Source organism: Tubulanus polymorphus, chromosome 2 (assembly GCF_964204645.1).
Source record: "Tubulanus polymorphus chromosome 2, tnTubPoly1.2, whole genome shotgun sequence".
Lineage (NCBI taxonomy): Eukaryota > Metazoa > Nemertea > Palaeonemertea > Tubulaniformes > Tubulanidae > Tubulanus > Tubulanus polymorphus.
Genome location: NC_134026.1, coordinates 14,286,216 through 14,301,179, shown reverse-complemented (window position 1 = coordinate 14,301,179; position 14,964 = coordinate 14,286,216). Strand labels below are relative to the sequence as shown.

At 34.4% G+C, this 14,964-nt stretch overlaps 1 protein-coding gene across 1 annotated transcript in view; it reads right to left on the bottom strand.

The window, feature by feature from the left end:
* Window positions 1-14,964, bottom strand: part of LOC141898436 (delta-1-pyrroline-5-carboxylate synthase-like) — a 377,354-nt gene that overhangs the window by 260,915 nt on the left and 101,475 nt on the right. Inside the window, exon 6 of the mRNA XM_074784307.1 lies at window positions 10,557-10,775. Within this exon, the coding sequence (XP_074640408.1) occupies window positions 10,557-10,775 (219 nt within the window). The remainder of the gene's footprint in view (window positions 1-10,556; window positions 10,776-14,964) is intronic.

Sequence of the window (14,964 nt, the reverse complement as noted above, 5' to 3'; positions counted from 1 at the left end):
TTTCAATCACACTTTACTGACACTTTTAATGTTTAAAAATCTAACTCATACAAATATAAATATTGAAATATGTTTAAAATATAAACTATTTCACTCACACTTTACTCACACTTTTATACTCTTTTAGTTATCCATTTATTTTACTTATATTTTTACTCGAAATCTGTTAAAATATGAATTATTACTCACACTTTACTCACACTTTTGTAATTAACGTATAAATGATTTTAAAATATATGAAATTCATGTAAATTATGTTCATTTACAGTTGAATTAGGAGTGTGCGCGACTAATTCAACTGTAAATTATTTGCCGGCTTCTGCGTCAGCATAGAACTTTCTAGGCTATTTCGCAATCAGTGACAATCAGGCCGCAGCGCACCGCTAATAGCGTCAGCTTAGAGGTGAATTCCAGGTCAGAGCGTTTCACATTATTGTATATACTGTAAATATCTATGTAAATAACACTTTGTTGTAGGTGCATTATAGCGGTTGGTTTATAGGGGCCGGAGGGGGTTTGCCGGCCCCTTGGCGTGTTTTCCATGGTCCACAGGGGTTGTCTTCTTGAGGTATTTAGGTGGAGAAAAAGCTTTGAGGGGGTACACGGTATACCGGGGTAAGGATGGGCTGCGCCAAAACCGTGGTCCACAGGGGTTGTTTTCTTAGGGTATTTAGGTGGAGAAAAAGCTTTGAGAGGGTACACGGTATACCGGGGTAAGGATTGGCTGCGCCAGAACCGGGGTCGGGCTCCACCAGAACCGCGGTCCACAGGGGTTGTCATCTTAGGGTATTTAGGTGGTGATAAAGCTTTGAGAGGGTACACGGTATACCGGGGTAAGGATGGGCTGCGCCAGAACCGGGGTCGGGCTGCGCCAGAACCGGGGTCGGGCTGCGCCAGAACCGCTATTTTGTATACTACTCACGGCGTTTATAATAAGATGAAGCCGGGAAAAATACGCGTTGTCTTTGATGGTTCCACTACGTTTTGTGGCGCGTCCTTGAACACTGCTCTGTTGCAGGGCCCGTATTTGACGAGTACCTTAGTTGGTGTTCTCGAGCGATTCCGGGAAAATAGAATTGCTATCTCTGTCGATGTCGAAAAGATGTTCCTCATGGTGTCAGTTCCGGAAAGGAATAGAGACTGCTGGCGATTCCTTTGGTGGCCAAACGGCGATACCAGCCGCTATCCGTGTACATATCGTATGACACGTCATTCGTTTGGAGCTAAGTCGTCTCCAAGTTGTGCGAACGCAGCGTTGTGACAAGCTGCCATAGATAACAAAGAACATTTCGCACCAGAGATTTCAGAATCGTTCTTCAGGAATTTTTTTATGGATGACTACTTCAAATCGGTTGACTTTGTGCCGGATGCATAGGTTTTCGTGGATGATGCGACTAGCCTCTGTAAAAAGGGCGGTTTCAATTTGCACGTGGATGACTCTTCTATTGGACAGACAGAACTATTGTGTAAGGATATGTTAAAAACGAATCTACTCGTTTCCGCACATTCGTGGCGAACAAGGTTAGCGCTATCCTAAGAAAACAGGTTCAGACGAACAGAAATAGAGGCGCGTTATATCGGACGTTGCGTCTGGCGGGCTGAGTCTCGACGCCAAGCTAGCAAGGTGATTACAGGGGCTGGGGTTTCTTTATTGAGCTCCTGACGACTGGCCAAATGAATCGTTTTGATGAGTTACCGTTGTTGATCCGGAATTAAAGAACCAACCCGTGTTCGGAGCGTGGATGCGCGTGAGAATGAGGTGCCTCACCTGGTCTGTCTGTTAATATATTACTAACGAAATTGCTTTAAACTGCGTCGGGCAGTCGGCTGGCTGATAACCGTCGTTCCTTATCTGCGCGATGAAGTTCGGGGCAATCCCGTCGACCCTGATAAGTATCGTTGCCTCAGCTGAAGAAACTTTCGCAGTGGAACCGATTTGATCGTTCGAATCGGCCAGCAGCACTTCGCCGACGAGCTAACCGTCCTTCCCTCTGGTCGTGTCATTCGGGGAAGTAGGTTGTATAAAGTCGATGCGTTTTTGGATCAGGATATGATACGAGTTGGTGGGCGCTTGGAACGTGCAACAATTTCCTATGAACAGCGTCATCCGTTGGTTCTACCGAAACATTCGTACGTGTCCATGTTGATCGTTCGTGATGCGCATAAAGTTGTCGGACACCTTGGTCGCGATTGGATACTCGGGGTCGTGACATTGATTAAGTCGGTCGTTAATAAGTGTACGTTGTATCGTCGTTATCGCTGACGAGTGAATGAGCAAAAGATGGCGGATCTACCTCCCGAGAGGTTAGCTGTAAATGAGCCACCATTCAGCCATACTGGAGTGGACTTCTTTGGTCCTTTCGAAATAAAACGGTCGCGATCGGTTCTAAAACGGTATGGTGTGATTTTCACATGTTTTGCGTCACGTGCCGTCCACTTAGAGCTCGCATTCTCGTTGGACACCGATTCGTAATTCGTTTCGGAGATTCGTAGCCCGTCGGGGGCCAGTGAAATTTATGCGTTCTGACAACGGAACCAATTTAGTCGGAGCCGAGTCCGAGATGCGTCGTGAATTGGAAAAGTTGGACGTCAACAAATTATCTTAGACTCTACAAGAGCGAGGCATTCAGTGGGAGTTGAATCCACCCAGTGGGTCCCACTTTAGTGGTGCATGGGATCAGCTTATCCGTTCTGTGCGTCAGGTCCTGTATAGCTTGCTGAGAGACAATCCGGTTGTATTAGATGACGAATTACTGGCGACTCTATATTTTCATCAAAATTAATCTTCACCTAAAATGTTCTTATTCAAATATCTGATATGAATTTTATATTTTAAATGTTGATCATAATATCTTTTTTTCACTAAATATTTGGTTGCTTGTATCCCCTGCTAACAAAAATACATTGTCGGTATGTTGTAACAACATTAAATCAGATCAGACTTATGTTGCTTTAATGTTGTATCAACGAGAACTGTGGACTCATAGCAAGTTGTCACAACATTGTTGCAATGTTGTACCAAACATCTCCACAACATAGGATCAACGTTGAAATGTTAAATGTTGAAACGGGCAATATTTCTACAACATTGACACAATGTCAGTATTTTACTTGAAACATTCCTACAACATCTATACAACATCCTAATGATATGAATCGGAGGCCTTCAATCTTTTCTTCCTAAATCCTCATCTTCGGTTGTATGGGTACAGCCATATAACTGATAAACTCGTAAATAAATTTGAGTCGATTTTGAATTGATTTTTATTACCTCAATATTCATCATAAATACAAACGATATAATTTATTGATACGATGCAACATATATTAATATCTATTATCTTCGACCACATCTACATCCTTGATCACTGATATATCTGAAAAGAATAAGATATTTGTAAAATACATTGTCCTAATTTCAGAAGTGTCACGTATAAAATAGGAAAATGGTGGGAAATTCTAATGGGGAAGAGGCATGTTCTAAAATCTTTTATCAATCAATTGAAAGAATTAACCACATATGCTTACCTCAAATGAAATCTAGATCAGTGAAACTGTCACATCCATCGTCGATAAATATCCAAATCATGCTCAGGACGCAGAAAAATAGAATAAACCATACACAGAAATCTTCTGAACCAAACGGAGAAAACAAAATGGCGCAGACTCACTGGGAAGAAACTACACACCCATCGTTTCGTATCCATTGATTAGAACTGCACGAAGCTGTAGAATGTTGTATATCATGTAGCTTAATATTATCAGTCACTGATTATGGATCTTTATCATAGCCAAAAAGGTCTAGATTAGGCAATTAACCACGCTCCATGTGCGAAACTAACATTGATTAACATCAATGTTGCAGCAATGTTGTATAATCATCAGTATTGCTTAGTTCTATCAACAGAGGGCGGACTTATTTGTGTAACATTGTCTGAATGTTGTGTCAATGTTCTAGAGGAAAATATTGGATAACAACCTGCCATCAACATAAACTAATGTTGTGCCGACATCGTTGTTAGCAAGGTCACATTATCTTTCTTTTTTATTTTTGAATTCATTTAATTCAGTTTAAATTTTTCATTATTATATTCTAATTATAATTTATTTTTCTAAATACTCTATATTTTTGTGATTTATTTATATTTATTTTACATATTGGGCAATAATATTTCTTGTTGTTAGTATCTTTTAATCATTCAAAATCTATAACACGGTTCCTTTTTCTATCGTACCTTTATAAATTGAATAAAATATTCTTCATTTTAAATCATCAATATATGCAATTGATAATCTATTAAATCTATCTGGTTAATATGTTCTAAATGTATGATTATTTCTCATACCTCTATAGTCTAAATGTGCTACAAATCTATTTCCATATCTAGTTGAGTAATTGAACATGGCTTTTTCATACCAGAGGGCGAGAGGGCGCCACATCACTCATCACCACTCATTGATTTGTTTCCTTATAAATGGGAGACAGAAAAACTTTCTTTACATTAATAAATAATAGATTAAAACCATCAAAACAACAATATAAAATAGAGAAATGAGTTGATGTTTCACAAGAAATTGAACATAAATTTTGAAATTAGAAAAAAATAAAAACTAAATATGGTGAAAAAATATCAGCAAATTAGAGTTATTGTAATGTTAATACAAGACGAGAATTTAAAATATTTTTACCTGATAAATGGGTTTCATTAAACATAGATGAATTAAAAGATTTAGAAGGTAGTTAAATAATTTATCATGGAAAAAAAGCTGGTCTTCATGATTTAATAATTGTTGAATAAACATTTCGAAATGGTAAAAACAAAATTTTAATAATGGAGATAGTAAAGTCATAAAAATTCATATTTTACTTTTGATCTAAAATATCAAGAACCCGAAATGACTTATATGGACAATTTAATTGCTCCGCATATATAGATAAAAGTAGTGAGATATTTAATCAAATAAAAATAGAAATAACATTAAATGAAATTATTTTCAAAAATTTTCATCCATATTCTTTATATTGAATTTTGGAATTTCAGTAGTTTCTTCGTTTTTAAAAGTAGAAGTTTCAGAATTATTACAACAAAATTTATTTGATTTTTCATACCAATTACATCCAATCAAAATGAGTAAAATTACCAGTCCAGTTGAATAATAAAAATTCATTAAATAATTTAGAAGGAGTAGAAATAACATTATATTCAACATTATATTCATCTTTATTTTCGTTATTCATTTTTTCTTTTTGTGCTTTTCAAGTTGTTTTGATTTAATTTCTAATTGCCGCGACCATTCAATTTGTTCTGTGTTCTCGGTTATTCCTTCACAGTTAATTCTTTCACTTCTTCCACTTCGCTCACATATTATAGAAAAATCTTTACTACCAACATAAAACATAATCAATATCTTTTCAATTTGGATATTGAAGATTCATAGATTCCTATAGATTTTTAAGTAGATCTCTTGATAATCTAAAAGTTTAATTGGTGATGAATTAAAAATATTAAAACAATATAATCCAAAAATAATGATTTTCAATTAATGAGTTAAAAAGGCGCAATTCCATATTATTTTTATAACAAATCATAATGATTTAAAAATAACACAATTTTTAAAACAACAATTTTATGATCAATTAAAAATGAAGATATAAAAGATGAAGTTTTTAATGGAACATTAAATATTCGGAATCATTTCAAAATGAAAGATCATGGAGAATTAGTTGATTTATATCTAAAATCAGATGTATTATTATTATCGGATTTATTTGAAAAATTTGGACATTCATTATGACATTTATCTAATCTATCGACTATATGTGTTGAAAAAATATGTTGTGAATGAGATTTTATATTATATATTGGTTTATCTTCAGATTTTATGAATTTAACTTTCGCAGATATACTTATTTTTGGATATTCCTCGCCTGTAATTATTTATATTATATCTTTCATATTTTCTAAATATTTTTTATTGTTTTCTAATGTTTTGCCAAAAATTTAAACTCAATAGCTGCTGAACCAATATCAATTTTAAATACTTCAGCTATTTCATATCTCTTTTATCATCTAATAAATAATGTAATTTTTTACATCTTCCATGTATGGTCTTTTCTTGTTTAGTTAATTTTTTGTTTTTTTTTTATCTTTTGTTGCTTATATTTATCTTTATCAAAATAATCTTTACCTTAAATATCATTATCGATATTTAGGGTTTTCTGTTTCTTCACAAAAAACCCTATTGAGATTCGCGTGATTATTGTAATATTTCTCTTTCCCTTTTCCACACAGTTTTTGTTAAAAGTGTAAAGGCTTCCTTACCTTACCGCTGTTGCCGATACAATCCAGATGATATCTTTCAGCTCACTTCAATCTCCAGATCCTGCATGGGAATTTTGATAAATCCACGTTATAAAGGCACTGTTGAGCTGTAAACATAGGAAATTTGGCCCCGTTCCATTAGTAGCCATGTTGTGTTTTCTTTCCGATATTTCTCTCTTCTTTTTGAGGAAGAGCTATTGAATTGTTCCCTCTCTTCTCCAAAATCAATTTGAAGGTCAATTTTATGAATTTATTGCTCAGCGGGTCCGAGTCCAAGAGTTTACGAGTCCAGCGTTCACGTGTCTGATCGGTTTACGGGCATTTTTGTTACCTCTTTAATATTTTTGATGTATTGTTATTCCGGTGATTTCATTTTAGTATAATACTGATCTGTTCATGTCACCAAAAGTGTCAATGAAGAGATTTTGAATTCACCAAGTTTAAATCAAGGTCGTTGAGTCGCGGGTGGCTTACGTTCAACTCAGAAAGGAAAACTAACGACAGACAAGTATCAGGTGATTACGATAGCATACTACGGAACACACCAGTTGACAAACAGTGGTAGGCCTGTGCCGGTTGGCGCGTATTGGGACTAAAATATACTGGTAGGTCAGTTGGTTCGGTTGTGAAGTGTGGAAGCTAAGAAAGCCTACCGGTATTTATTTGTCTATATAGGCTATTATATAGTAGTCAATACCATTTTAAGTACGAAGTTGTTATCCGCACGTGAATGTACGGTGATCTCCACAGTTTAACCGTACGTGAGTTCCCTACAAACGCCGTACGTGAGTTCCTATAATCTACATACGCGTATGAGTGAAAGAATAGGGTTTGGGTAAGGTGAGGCTATTTGTAAATCAACTTTCATCCACCCTGCAGTTACGTTCTGTGGCTCAGTGGGTAAATCACTGGACTACCGCTGGAATATTTTTTTCGTACTCACATACGGCTAACCCGTATCACCGTACAGTCACGTACGGGTAACAACAGCGTTTTAAGTATTAAGTGAGTACGATAAGCCTACCATGCCTACGGCTACGCACAACAAACACAACTTTTTCCCTCTCGTCGGCCCTACATCGATGCTACTATTACTGGTACCGTTATCACAGGTATAGGATTTGATCAGGAATAGCCCAAAGTCTAATTCGGTCTATGCACTATTCACTCGATATGATTAAAACAATACACTGAAGTATTCACAGGCAGAAAGGCTAATTGATTTGAGCCATGTGATTTAACCAGGCCTTCTCTGACCTGCTAACATTAATAATCAAACCTAGATCCAAAACGAACGTTCGTGTGGTCACGTCTTGTATACCAGAAATCATTGTAGGCCTGTACATTTAGCTGTACATAGGCTTGGTATACCGATTTCTCAAATATTGACCGATAAGTGTACGGTACAGCTGTACGCATTATACAATTGTACCAATAGGAATAGGGCCTATTGATTGGGCTTATTATTTCCTGCTTTAGAATACTGAAATAAGCCTAACGTTCATTAAAATATCCAAAAATCGGTTAAAGTTTGATTACTGTATACATGTACTGAAGGTGTTCACGTTGTGTGAATATTTTGCAGTTCATGTTGGTATGATGCTGATACCAAAATCAAACGCATGAAGTTAGATGGTCAAGGACAGTCAACACCAAGATATCACTCCTCGACCGATGTTGCACCATAGAAGATCTGATTCTTTCAGCTCAATCAAAGTGATTCAACGCGATCGACATAACGCTGGAATAGGTTTGCAGTGACTAACAGTTCATTTCATTTATTCCTATGTACTTTTAGCCAATTTGGATTTGATTGTAATTGAAACTCTGGAACGAGAGACAAGTTAGACAAGTGGAAAAAACACAAGTTATTCTTAATTCTCATATTCAAATCGAATTCAAATTCAAATTTGTTTTATTACATCATATTTACAAAGCATATAATTGGTTCATGCAGTAATAAAAATTAGGACAGAACAAATATTATAATAGAATTTTCAAAAAGGTAATGAATTTCTATAACTAAACGAATATTATTTTTCTAATAACTAAGATCAAGAGTGACTAGCCCGTTAATAAGGAAACAAATGCAACCAGTGGAATAGGTTTGATATTAACAGACATGTTGCAGGTATAAATTGTTATAGAATCAGTATAGAGTTATAGCATAGTTAATCAATATAGAATTTGTAAAACATAAAAGCCGAAATCAACATCGGTCGAGACCCAGACCAAAACAATTCACAATTATTGATTGGATCTACACTACAATTTATGTATTTATTCAAATATTTCAATAAAAAGATTAACTTCTTAAATCTATTCCAAATCATAATACGTTCTTATCAGTAAATTTACTCAATCTATTGACTCAGCAGGTGCTTAAGATGAGTTCTTAATAGGACGGATCCATTTTTAGCGTGGTGATACAGGATACAGGATACAGGATCATGATGTTTGAATGCCAAAATAAATGCCTGGTCGAGTAAATTCTTATTATATTATTTCGGAAGAGTATCCAGAATATCATGCAGGCGTGAAGTGGCCTAGTTTACAAAGTACAAATTACAAAGTACAAATGGATTATAAACATATCAAAATACGTTCAGTAAAAATGAGAAACCATGTGTTGAAAGTTGTTTGTTAATACTTGGTTTTTTGGATTTTATATATAATGCCTCTTTGATGGTGATTTCAAAGTCATGTTTTCCAGAATCAACGATTGAAAAGTTGTTTTTTAAAGAAAAATTTGATGCACAATTTTTACATGATGTTAAATGTTCCTTAAGTGCTGTAGGCAAACAATATTAAAAGGAGATTCAGAAATTAAGGAACATTTAACATTATGTAAAAATTGTGCATCAAATTTTTCTTTTTCAAGTATTAACAAACAACTTTCAACACATGGTGTCTCTTTTTTACTGAACATATTTTGATATGTTTATAATCCATTTGTACTTTGTAAACTAGGCCACTTCACGCCTGCATGATATTCTCTGTAATTAGTAACACTATACTATACATAGTTTGTATCTTTTCATGTCATTTCTTGAAAAGGACCCGAAGAGATGAGTCGAAATCGATCGAAACGTTTGAACATGTAAATAAACTCATTATAATCATGAAGATTGTGATAGTTGCGTTCTTATTATTATTTAAATTCATATTTGTTGATTGTATGTTCGGTTTCAAAGCTGTATCACATTTGACGTTTACACAGCGGTTGCATATTAGGTTCGAATCTGTAAATACGTTTTATTCTATGTATCAGTATTTCAATTTACTACGATCCCCATCATCCTAGTGAATGGCTTTTCAGAAAACCCATCATCGCCGCTTTGCAGCTATATTTTTAATATGAATTTTAGATTTTAAATGTTGTTAATAATATCTTTTTTTCACTAAATAATTGGTTACATGTATCGCATTTATATGGTTCTTTTTCATTCTTTAATTCTTCTAATTTGGTTCCTAATATATCATCTTAATATTCTAATTTCAATTTATTTTGTAAGTGAGATTAAGCTTAATTATGCCGCGCTTTTTTAGATTTATCTATATTAATTTTACATGTTGGACAGCAGTACTTCTTATTTGGTTCCATTTATCATACACATTTTTTCTTAAAATTGATTTTATACTATTCGAAATCTATACCATGGTGCCCTATCTCATTCTTACCTTTATACATGAAAAAGAAATCACCCGAACATAATTCTTCTATATCTCCACTAGATAATCCCGAACATAATTCTTCTATATCTCCACTAGATAATCGATGAAATCTATCTGGTAAATGCGTTCTGAATTCAAGTTTATTACCTTCTAATCCTTCATATTCTAGATGAATTATATAATCTACCGATTTAGCATTTGTAGTAACTTTAATTATATTTAAGAATGATTTGTTGTTCTCAATATGTGCTTGTGTACTCTGCATTTTTATGACAACTTTAAAAAAAAAATTGATTTCATTTATATGATATTCATTTATATGGAATTACTAGAGTGCTAGAGTAATTAGATAAATGTTTTTTCATATCAAAGGTTTGAAGGGTTGAGTGAATAAGAAATAAAAATAAATGCAAGCGTGCGAGAATTTATTTCTATTTTTTATGAGCTCGACCCTTCGACCTTTGGTATGAAAAAAACATTTATCTAATTCCTCATATTGTAATTACACATCTTTGTACCAATCTATTATGCAAAATAAACTCTACTATACTACTATACCTTGGACTCCATGCCACCCATTCCAACTCTTGATTTTGTTCCAAACACAATGTTAATATTTTCTGCTAATGGCGAAAAAGAATGAAGCAGACGCGAACCGCTTTCTCCCGGTGGGGTCGTGTACAATCCATCTACATCAGACATGATGATCAAGAGTTCCGCTTTAATTTCCACCGCAAGTCTTGCTGCTAGACTATCGTTGTCTTTCACACTTATGACCTGAAATCAAAATGGATTTTGTCGTTTACACCGTTTGGTGGTTTATTTATTCAACAGTTCGAGTAGCCCTTCACTGAAAATTGTAATTTTCTCTGTATATTGATTGTGTATTAAACTCTATCTTGGGCCAAAATGTTGTGTTTATAATAGATGCTGATGAGGAATTACTATCGGGTTAGAAAATGCATTAGAACGCCGAAAAGCACTATTCATATTCATATAAGAATGGACTCATAGTTTAGTTCATAGGGGCTTGTGCCGTGGTTGAGGCTGGCAATAAATGCCAAATATCATAGTACAAAATTATTTATTCGGTACATATTCATTAATTATCCGCTATAAAGTTGTTGCCTGGGACCCAATTTTTTCACAAGAGAGTTTCTGCCATCTTGTTTGCAGTGCGCACGCTCCCCTTTCTGTTTGTAAAGACAATCCAAACGTGTGCACTACACTCACTGTATCAGCGTTCACAGCTTTCAACCTACAAACAGCGTCAAATAGCCTACCGGAACCTACCAACCTGGGCACCTTTTCTACGATTTTACATAATAAAATCAATTTCTGACACAGTTTTCGCAATTTTATTCAAGTGTTTTAGTGTGTTTATCGGCATAACGGGGGACCTCCAGCGGTTAAGATGAATCTTTGAACAAAAGAAAAATGTAAATATAAATTTTTTGCCACGTATGCCTACGACTCACCGGTACTCTAATGATTTATCCTAGTAAATATACAGTAAATTTGGTACAGAAAATTAGGTATTGTTAAACTAACTGTTTGAAGCCCGCGGCCAAATCACTGGTAGTAATAAATTTATTTGTACTTCATTTGATTGTCATGATGAGGAGAAACTCACAGCTGATCCCCGGAACGACGACGAAGAGACACACGTCGATTCGTCGATGTTACTGGCTCGACAGTGCTTTTAAAATCAAGAGCATTAAATTTCCTGTATATCGATAATATGATTTGATGAGGAAAATGGGTAATGGTTATAAATTACTGTTTAAAAACCGCGGCTGAATGTGACGTCTTGCGGCAATAAATTTGTTTATTTACACTTGAATTGATAAACGAAGTGACGAGCAACCTCCTGTGGATTTCGGGATGACGACTCAGAAAAACATGTCGCCTCATTGAATGGGACCCAATTTTCGATGTTTACAGCGCTTTTGTTACGTTCATTTATCAGAATACGCACAGAGTATTTGTAGATCAAAGTGAGCTGAAGGATATCATACGGATTGTATCGACAACAGTGGCAAGGTAACAAAGCCTATGTTCTTTTAGTGAAAATAGTGTGACATAAAATGATAATAAGAAACACGCGAATCTCAATCAATAGGGTTTTCTGTGAATTAACAGAAAACCCAATCACGCGAATCTCAATAGGGTTTTTTGTGAAGAAACAGAAAACCCTAAAAATGGTAACAAGCAACTGTTCAATAACTACCGCCATATATATCTTCTACCAACCCTATCAAAAGTCCAAGAGAAACTAGGTCATACGCGATTATACAAATTTTTCACTAAACACAAAATTATAAACCCCAGTCAATACGGATTTCGACCTAATCATTCCACTATCCATGCCATGACTGATTTCATTGGGAATATTATCTATAATTTAGAAAACAATAACTACCCATTAGGTTTATTTTTAGATTTATCGAAAACATTCGACTCACTCAATATAGACAACCTTTTATTCAAATAAGCACATTATGGGGTTCGTGGACATGCATATAATTGGTTTAGCATCTACCTTAAGGATCGTAAAATGTTTGTGAAAAATAACAATACCAAATCAATACCAATCATCATCACCACCACCCAAAATACCAACTTATAGATTTAGAATGCTAGCTAAAACATCTGAAAATTATATATCTTTCCAATTCGGTCGCTTAAGATTTATAGACTCATATAGGTTTTTAAATAGTTCATTAGATAATTTATCAAAAAGTTTGATCGATGGTGAATTAAAAGTATTGAAACAACACTTTCCAAATAATGATGATTTTCAATGAATGAGATATACAGGTGCCACGCCATATTCTTTTTATAAATCATGTAATGATTTTAAGATAACTGAGCTTACAAAGGAACAATTTTATGATGAAATATAGCTGCAAAGCAGCGATGACGGGTTTTCTGCAAAGACATTCAGGAGGATGGGAATTGTAGTAAATTGAAATACCGATACATAGAATAAAATGCATTGGTATATTCGAACCTAATATGCAACCACTGTGTAAACTTCAAATGTGATTCAGCTTTGAAACCGAACGTATGCGGACATGCAAATAAACAAATATGAATTTATTCGACCAGGCATTTATTTTGCCATTCAAACACCACGATCCTGTATTATCACCACGCTAAAAATGGATCTGTCCTATTAAGAACTCATCTTAAGCACCTGCTGAGTCCATAGATTGAGTAAATTGACAGATAAGAGCGTATTATGACTTGGAATAGTTTTAAGAAGTTAATCTTTTTATTGAAATATTTGAATAAATACATATATTGTAGCGTAGATCCAATGAATAAATTATGAATTGATTTTGTCTGGGTCTCGACCGATGTTGATTTCGGTTTTTATGTTTTACAAATTCTATACTGATGAACAGTTTATACCTACACCATGTGTGTTAATATCAAACCTATTCCACTAGTTGCGTGTGTTTCCCAATAAACGGGAGAGTCACTCTTGATCTAGTTATTAGAAAAATAATATTCATTTAGTTATAGAAATTCATTACCATTTTGAAAATTCTATAATAATATTTGTTCTGTCCTAATCTTTATTACTGCATGAACCAATGATATGCTTTGTAAATATGATGTAATAAAATAAATTTGAATTTGAATTTTATTTGAATATTTTACAATTAGTTTATTTACTCCACAATTAAACAATTGCACAGAGCACAAAATTATTTTACAATATACATTGCAACATTTAACATTAGAAATGTATTAAACATTTGCGTATGTAAACCTTTGACTATGATTTATCATCAGATGTTAATTTCGGACAAGATTTTACAATTCTGAGCTGCACATAAACTTCGAGAGGAAAACGGCCAAGTTATCCATAGACAAATGAGCTATTAGTTGATTTCTTTAACTTGAGTAAATATTTAAAAAAATTTGCCGCACGCACTCGAGAACTCCGAGATTTTCGTAACCCCAAATTCCACATCCAAATAATAGAATTGGTAATACCATGCTATCATATAGCTTTAAACTAACATCAACGTCGAGTGAATATTACCTAACCTTTTTTAAAACAGAGAACATAGCCCGCCGCGCTTGGTTTGCTAACGCTTTTCGGCACTGAACAAAAGACCCGGTATGGGGAATAGTATACCCAAATACTTATAGTTATATACTAACTCCAACACTCGACCGTTTATATTAAACTCCGGGGGGTTTCGTAGTCTTCCCTTCGAGAATTACTTTAGTTTTTTTGCAATTTATTAGTAAGTTCCATTCTTTACAATAAGCATGTCGTACAAAAACTGCGACGCCCGATCTATATGAAAATTGCTTGTCTCAAAACCTATGTTGCGCGCTCACTCCATTTAGTTGTATTGAAGTAATTAATTTGAATATTGATTGATCAAACAGATGTAGCCGTTCAATGTTTCATTGAAGCAGTTAGATATAAGCACGTATATAAACAGGACACATATATTTCTCTCTTGTAATACAATTCGGAGTTTACAGTTCTAAATGTAAGTACCGTTTTTGTAGTTATTAAGAAATCGGGAAAGGGGTTACTTAATTAGAAACCTTTAAATATGTGCAGCAATTTATATTTGCCAACTACAACTCCAAGTTAATTCTATTCTACGCTCTAGATATATTTCTCTTTTAGGTAACAAGAAGTTTATCACAAGAAAGTGACGATGCAGAATCAGAAATTATGAGTGTTACATCTAATTTGACTGTAGCTGTTTTGTCATGCTGAATAAATTTTCAATGTATGATATTTTGCCCGAATTGCAGTGTCTATTACTTTCGATGTTCGGTCGTTGTTAATGGTAACAACAACAGCAGTAATTAGAAGATGGCGTTTTCATACCAGAGTACTTGAGTACTAGACACCACTCATCACCACAAGTAATTTCTTTTCCTAATAAATGGGAGATAGAAAAGCATTCTTAGCAACAATAAATAA